This window comes from Hesperophylax consimilis, chromosome 27, assembly GCF_061612785.1.
Source record: "Hesperophylax consimilis isolate HC1 chromosome 27, BYU_Hcon_1.0, whole genome shotgun sequence".
In the NCBI taxonomy this organism is placed as follows: Eukaryota; Metazoa; Arthropoda; class Insecta; order Trichoptera; family Limnephilidae; genus Hesperophylax; species Hesperophylax consimilis.
Window position 1 is genome coordinate 2,690,467 of NC_142862.1, and position 8,412 is coordinate 2,698,878.

The 8,412-nt window shown below is 37.9% G+C and overlaps 1 protein-coding gene across 1 annotated transcript; it reads left to right on the forward strand.

Moving 5' to 3' along the window:
• The first annotated feature begins 1,187 nt into the window (after nucleotides 1-1,187).
• LOC149410468 (26S proteasome complex subunit SEM1-like) lies at nucleotides 1,188-3,701 on the forward strand. The gene is made up of 3 exons (XM_089647805.1): nucleotides 1,188-1,388; nucleotides 2,182-2,278; nucleotides 3,534-3,701. Exons 1-3 carry the CDS (start codon nucleotides 1,316-1,318, stop codon nucleotides 3,568-3,570), a joined length of 207 nt encoding a protein of 68 aa, XP_089503931.1. The 5' UTR covers nucleotides 1,188-1,315; the 3' UTR covers nucleotides 3,571-3,701.
• The last annotated feature ends 4,711 nt before the right edge of the window (nucleotides 3,702-8,412 follow it).

The following is an 8,412-nucleotide window of genomic DNA, read 5'->3' on the forward strand; positions in this document are numbered from 1 at the left end:
CTTTCATAGTTATTCCTCGTATGTAGAATGTAAGGACAAACTGAGCCTGCGTAAATTTTGTGCGCAACGCATAAAGATATCTGGTCAACTACTTACACTCCGTACATTTTCGTATACTAGACCACTTGGCGTATGTTGGCCGTTGGAACGCTTCGACCACCATCGTTGGCCGACCAACCAATTAGTCTCAGTTTTTCGTACACACATCAAAGAATCTTGGCGCCAACTCTCCAACGGCGTTAACACATGAGCCTCATTTGTCACAATCATCATAATCAGCATCCACCATCTTATTTTCCGCAACTTTTACTCACATTTATTTTTAGATCAATAAGGCAATAATGCTGTACCAATGCTGTACCCAACAAATAAATTTTCGAGGCTGCTGTAGTTTCCACATACATCTTGATCAAATTGTCTGTTCAGAATTGGGCCAACACATATACAGCGTCATATTTTTGGCCCAGCGCACTGGCCCAATGTACTGGCAGCATGGATAAGGATGCTTCAGAAATCTTTCAGAAAGCATCCAGATCGACGTAGGACGTGGAGAGTATGGTGAAAAACCCTCCAACGAATTGATTTGACCTTAAATGTTATTTGTTTTGGCATTTAGCGTTTACCGACATTTGATGTCCGTTTTGTTGTTAAAATGGGATAAAACATTTAGTAAGACGTTACGAAGTGATTAATGTAAAATCCATTGAATTTCATGGTACGCGATTTGCGTTGCATCTGTGGGACAAGTGTGTACTTTGGCATGGGAGCGTAGGCATATTTTGTGTACATATGCCCAGTGTGTACTTACCTTAACCCACGTTATTTTGTATGCTTCAGCCCATTTGGATTTTGTAGAGTATCTTTGACTTTTTTACAAGCATAATTTTAAAATTGAAATCCTACTTTCTATTAACGTTGATATTTAAATTAATTGATTAGGACTGAGGTTTAAAAAATAACAAAACACCATCTCACCAAAACGTCCTGCTTGGTTGGTGGGATTGGTTGAAAGCCAACGCCGATACAATGTTTTGATGTGTTGGTGTTTTATTTTTTACGTATTCGTAATCGGCGTTCGTTGATCTATAAACATTTTATCCAAGTCATAATATTTTTCCTTGGAGTTCTTATAAACAATAAATATGGATCTACCGATTTTAAAATTCTACAGCCACATATAAAAATAATTAGTCTAACAACTGACAACACTGACAACTGACAACTGCTGTCAACTTTTATAAAATTGCAAGTAATAGTGCCAGTTGTTTTTCCCGGTCATTCTTGTGCAAAATAATTTCAATATATACATTTAAAAATGAGTGAGAAGCCAAAAGTTGACCTCGGCCTATTGGAGGAAGATGATGAGTTTGAAGAATTTCCCGCTGAAAGTAAGTAATTGTTACTATTTTATTGCCTCGCAAGTGTGTCTGGTCAACGTAAAACACGTTTTAAATCGATGTTCTTGCCTTTGACGATAAAATTTACGTCGCATATTCAAATTATATTGGTATAATATACTGTAATTTCATTTCTAATGTGATTTTCCTCATCACTGTTTACATTGTTTGTACTTCTGAACTTCCTTCTCCAGTTATCTATTTTGGATAATAAATTTTAGCTTCTCTAAATATTCTAAAACAAAGTCGCTATCCGCGTCTGCCTGTTTGTGCGCTTGGTTTTTCGAAACTACGCAACGGATTTTGATAGAATTTAATCCATAAATTAGTGATTTTCTTTTGAAATGTTTATATAAACATATAATTCATGCTCGTTATAAAAGAAAGTAGTGAAAAGTGGTTGTTTTGTAAACAAGTCGAAAAATATATATATATTTTCGGGCGCTTACATTGCTAATGCTGTCTAAACCTTATGAGATGTATCAAAATAATGTACTACGGAATTGTAAATATTAAAATAGGCTTCATAACCTCAAAACTTCACCCCAAACCGTTTATAAGTCCCCGAGCAACGCCGTGTACGCGTCATTAGTGTAAATTACTCAAAGAACAATGTGAATTGAAATATTGTGAGAGAAGATGATACTTATTAATTCCATGCTACAGTACTGTGCATATCTTAAAATGTATAATTGTAACTAATCAAATTTTGGATGTATGAAGGCAGTCGGTTTAATACAAATCTAACCTAACCAAATCTAACTTCATTGCCTGTTTGTTGTAGTATGGGAGACAGAGGACGGAGATGACGAGGATGTGTCGGTGTGGGAGGACAACTGGGAGGATGACAATATCCAGGATGACTTCAATCAACAGCTGAGGTGAGTTACTTGCTTTGGTTCTCCTCTGCGATAAAACAGATGGGAGGTCACGGATGTTATTGAGTTACTAGACGCTCGGCATGGTTCATGAGAGCCACTTCTCTGTGCCATGTGCCTTCTTGATCGAGCACAGTTTCAAATCTATATCTGTATGGACTGACTACTCTATTTATAATACCTCTGAGCCTTTGTGTCTCTCAGTGTGTAGAATATAGTTATGGGAATCTTGGTAGTGAGAAAATGAAAGATGATGACGAGAGGAATGATGATGTACTTAGGTCCTCCTCCGTTTATATAGGTGCTGATTCCTTTGTTCTCGTCTTCCACGGGTTGAAGCAGCATCTGGACATCGAACCCGCAGGACCGCTGACTCGGTTCATTGTATGAACGTTTTGCATCACCCTGCATTCCTTCACATTCGTATTATCAGCAGTTTACGTATCGCGGTATCAATGGTCGATATTTTAATTGATGTTTCGTAAATCTGATTGTTGATTCAGCTTTTTACTAGCAGCGGTGACTCGGCTGCTACATAGTTTATAGTTCCCGTGAGCACTTAGGCCATAGGTCCATTGTGCTATGTCCCTTTTATAAAGTTTACCAGGGTTGTCATTGGATATGTGACTATGTCTTCTGGTTCCACAATGTGTGTTCCCAGGTCTCATCTCTCCTCTCTATTCCCCTTTGGTTCGGCGAAGGCCCCCCAAGGGAAGAGTTCACAGAGATGGCCTCAGAATAGAAATCTTCTAGTGAGGCGGGTTACTTTCATGTTTGTGATTATGATTATTAGTGGAGCACTTCCGAAACATCCAAATGGATAACGCTTCGGGTATTTACAAATAAGCGTCCGGGAGTGACGAATGTGTGAATCAATCCCTCCCACTGCAGTGCAAGGAGATGGGTCGACAGAGTCCGGCTGGAGAGGACAAAGTATAACCCTCAACCGGCCTCTCTCTGTGCAGCCCGACGCCCAATCGGTGGGCAGACGCATTCTCCGTCTAGATCTGAACAAACCTTGCACTCGTCGACACGGGTAACCCTGCCAAGTCACCAAACGTAGCGAATGATCTTGGGGTTACCTATGGCGAAGGTGTTGTTTATTCAATCCCAAAGCTGTGGTACCCATACCCGCCTCCCAAATTTAAAGTGTGAAGACTTGTAGAATGTATCTTTTGATATTTATGGAAGTGTTTTTGACATTGTGAAATACTTAAAAAACCCTTCTCACAATAAATTATCCATTTTTGTATTGCAGCGCCCAACTGGAGAAGCAGAAGATGCAGACTGACTGAAAGAAAGGAATCTCCACCGTCCACTAGCTTTAACTCTATCTCTCTCCCTGTATGGAACCAAACAAACAATAATTATAGTGCCGTGTTAATGAAGTATGTCTTACAAATATATTTTATGATTTAAAACCAAATTTTCTTTTATTTTGATGCAGTGAGATAGACTGGCTACTTAGATCTATTAATTAAACCTAACTAATGCTAACACACTTCCTATGGGAAGGGCAGTTATACACTTTACACCGGTCCTACTTAATTTCCTGAAATTCATTACTGTCTGATAATTTTATATCAATCTCTTTGTGCAGGTCCCAACTATATGTATATGTATTTAATGTGAACCAACCCATCTTCAAATTCTTGTCTGTTGTGTTGAAGAATATTTTATCAAAAGGAAAATATATTTAAAACAGTAGAACGGGTAACACATTCTTAAGTAACGTATCTTATTGTAATAAAAATTCTTCTTTTCTTAATGTAATATTCATTCATTCATTCTTAACCTGTTAACTGGGGAGTTCAGTTTTGAATTACGCAGCATATAACGGGCGCGAACTCCTTCACTAGGACGTATCAGTACGTCACGCCCGGTGGACGTAATTTCATATTTTTTTATTTATACATCAAAAAAAGTGAAAACATCGAATTAAAAAAATAGAATATTTACAAACAATTATAAAGATTACAAAAAATATTAAAAAGGTTATAATTACAGAACAATAAATAAAAGCACACAGATAAAAGAGAAACATTGAATTTAAAAAATTAAAAACTCAATTTCCGTGTGATATGCTCGGAAATATACGTCCCGCTCGTTCCAGGGCGCAAAATATATTTCAATGACGTATTCATATGTCCTACCCGTACCCGATACTGTTTACGTTTGATGTATTTATACGTCCCGCCCGGTTAACATATTAATGTAATAAAATAGGTACTTTTTTTACAAATAACACATCACAAAATGTACCAACATTGACTTTAACTTCAGTTTATGCAGTCGTATTACAAAAGTAGACTTTAATCTCAGACGATAATCTTAAGCTGATTTTAGTGTCACGCCGACCGCACGCGCACCGTCGGCGCTGATGGTCGAGATATATGAACTTCTAGGAAGCGTTTTTGAATGACGCGTAGCTATCGGCGCGCAAGGTGGTCAGCGCTGATGGCTACGCGGCCGTACGCGTCGCGCGTCGGCGCCGCGTAGCTGTCGGCACTGACGATCGCACGAGCGCCTCTGCTTTCAGCAAGCGTTCTAGTGTCGAGCGGAGCAGACGTCATCGCGTGTACAGTCATGGCGAATCGCGAAGTGGATACAGGTCGAGTTATCGATGAGGTTCGCCATATAACAAGACAAAGTCTCCAGCAACGGCTCTCTGCTCAATCAATGGATGAACATGGAGTCTTCGTCGTCGCCGGTTTTTATTTTTTGGGATAGGTAGTGCAAAGCAGTAATAACTAATACACTCCGCATTTTGGTCTTCGACTGTACAGTAAGGCGGTCAGTACGATACTGAAACGAGCCACGCTGAGCCTCAGCGCTGACGAACTACGCGCTGATCTATGAGCGCTGATGGTGAGCGTGACACTAAAATCAGCCTTATAGTTGGGGTGTGTTGAGTACTATGTAAAACAAAAATTCAATACCGCCGCCACGGGGTCCATTTATTGGATAACCAACATTCTGCCATAGATCACCCAAAATGGTTTGCTGCGTTTGGTGACTTAGCAGCGGTGCCCAGGTTCATCGGGTGAGGTGTGTTCAGGATACGCTTGCCCACCAGTTGCGTGGCTTGCCGGATCTTGAGAGGCTGGTTTGGAGAGTCTCTTTAACCTCTCCAACTGGTCCCTCTTGACCCATCACCTTGTGCCGCAGCGGGAGGGATAGATCATTCGTCCGTCACTCCACTGATCTCTTAATTCTACCCACCTCTCATACCTTTTTCCTTCCCAGAACTTCCTCCTCTTCCTTTCCCTAAATGGACTCTCCACACAGCATCCCCAAAGATGACATAGGCCCTGAGAGAATGTTTTGTTCTCAGGGCCTCCTGCATGGGGTTATCCGTAATCCGTATTCAGAAAGGCCCTATAATAAGTAGCACTGACGAAATCTTCAACAATCATGTCAATTAAATACATAACTCTATTCTAAAACGATACTGCTTTATATTCATGAATACAAAATACAATAAATAACAACACAAATATAAGGAAAACTAGATATAAGAAACTATAAATACAAAATTTGGGCAAAAAAGCTTGTAAAAATAAATAAATAGAGTGGTAAATAAAACACAGTGTATTCCTTGAAAGTCTGAAGGAAAACACTATGTATTTACTTACCACGGTAGAATACTACGGAACTAAACTCTACACAATATCCCATTCTCATTCAAAATTCACAACAATATTATAACATTAAAATATCAAATAAAAAGCTGGATGCAAAACATAAGGAGTTCAGAAATAGAAAATATACTGACACCAAATACAGTCTGAAACTGAAACCACTCAACAATAATAAAAATACCATGTAATATATTTACTATAATTATTTTCCCATTTGATCTCTGGTGAGTTGACGTGTTGTTCTTGTATTGTTTTGTATTTATTTTGCTTATATAATGCACTTACATAATGTTGATTGACTAGATGATCATTTGTGGAAAAGTGAGTGGAAGGGTTAAGTTTTTCCTTTGGGGAAGATTTAACCCGGACAACAAAATCGGAAGTTAATAAAAAATATCGAAAAAAACATTACATAATATATTTATAATTACTTCATACTATCCATACTAATAAGAACGGGAGATCCCATTTGGATATAATTATCTCTATTTGTTACAAAAAAGGAAGATAAAAAAAAAAAAAACATTATTATTATTAATTTGCATTCTTGGCCTGTCGTCCCACAGGTCGGTAAGCAATCGACATAAACTGAATAGTACAAGACCCTGCACAGAAAACTTTCACACTGCACTGCGCTGCAGAACGTACTAATAGCAACCTAATCATAACCTTACTCTAATAGCAAACTTAATTTTGTGCGCACGGTCTTGCAGCATTTGGTTTTTGTCGATCACTTACCGACCCGTGGGACGAAGGGCTTAATCAAAATCGAGAAAGTCTCAACATGCTGATGCTAAAACTCATGGCTTATATTAAATACTGTGCTTTAGAGAACAATCGTGGTGTAGAAACCAGAAATGCTGTCATCAGCAATGTTGTCCCAATCCAAAAGGTGTCAATTTAATTAAAATTCATATTACAAAATACGTACATAACACCAATATTATCCCGAGAAGATAAAGTGACAAATCACAAAGGTGTTCGGCGTGATTTTTAGATATCTCTGCTGTAGGAAAGTTTTTTGAAAGAATCAAAAATAGTTTCGTATTCGTTCTTTTTGAAAATTGTAATTATAACACTTTTCGACACTACCGCCACCTATGATATTTCTTCAAAATGATTTCTTACTATCCGAGAATCTCACCTTTTTAATTTTATTGTAACGAGCGATGCGGAAACGGTAGTATCAGGAACTACAACAGAATGCTCTAATAATCTATGAATATCTTTTAGTACTGTATTAATTTTAATTCCTAATTTTGACTCCATCAATATCTTGGCGGGTGGAGTAATAATAAAATTTATAACAACTTTTACAACACCCTCTGCACTTATAGTGAATACCACACAAAAGTCCCAACTATGAAACGTGTCGCAAATGCGTACGTACTCTATAAATAAATCATTTTACATTAATTAACAAACCTATATTAAATAATTCACGCCGGTATTCGAACCCGCGGCCTCTGGATTCGTAATCGAGGAGGTCGTAGATTACCTACATAGCTGACATTTTGTTTAAAACATTAAAAATACTAATTTCGGTTGTGATTCCGTCTGTAACTCCGGTTCAATGAACTCTAGAACTTTGATTTGCTTTGGCTTAAATTTTTTATTTTTTTTACTTTTTGTGGGAACAATTTATACAGGCGATAAAGTAGGTACTTACCAAAATTATTTTAACTTACTAACCATAATAATAATAATAATAATACTTAGATGACTTGTATAGCGCCGTTTTTGTGCAAAAACACCTCAAGGGCGCTGTACAAACTTATAATACATTTCTACAGTGATCTATGTTATTACTTAACTATTTATGGAGAAAATATACAGTACAATACTTACCTGGTAGGTCACTTGAGATTAACACTTAATTAACATTTTCTAATTGTTTATTGGTGAAATTTAGATACAGGATTTAGGACTTAATTGAAAAATTGAATATAACTGGACTTTCTCTTAGGAATGGTATATTTAATTTAAGGGTACGACAGCCTAAAACGGTAAGTTTTTAGTTTAGACCTGAATTCTGTTGGACTTGTTATGGATCTTAGTTCCGGAGGGAGTTTATTCTTAGACTTCCGCCCAGATACTCCGAAAGCGCGATCACCAAACTTAGTATTTGGCTTGCGCTTAGGTTCTATCAATCTGCCTGCAGCTAATGATGTTGCTGATCTAAGAGTTGACTGCCTCAGACCAGTGTTTTCCGGGACGCATAGTTCAGAGATGTAGGGTGGGGCCATTTCATTGATGAATTTAAACACCATCCAGCACAGTTTGTACTGGATTCTTTCAGGGCACTTGAGCCAGTGAAGGTTACGAAGGTGTTCTGAAATGTGCGAATATTTTGAAACCCCGGTTATGAGCCTTGCTGCTGCATTAAACACTGATTGAAGTTTGTCAATTTGATATTTTGGAAGGCTGGCATAAATGCCGTTGCAGTAATCGAGACGTGAGACTACGTAAGAGTTGATAAGTTATTTTGTTGCTTCT

What these genes read in the sequence shown, in the direction of transcription:
- LOC149410468 (XM_089647805.1), top strand. Translation starts at nt 1,316, where the DNA reads ATGAGTGAGAAGCCAAAAGTTGACCTCGGCCTATTGGAGGAAGATGAT. An exon ending in TGAAGAATTTCCCGCTGAAA is followed by an intron (nt 1,389 to 2,181) that starts GTAAGTAATTGT and finishes TGTTTGTTGTAG; the next exon opens with TATGGGAGACAGAGGACGGA. An exon ending in GACTTCAATCAACAGCTGAG is followed by an intron (nt 2,279 to 3,533) that starts GTGAGTTACTTG and finishes TTTGTATTGCAG; the next exon opens with CGCCCAACTGGAGAAGCAGA.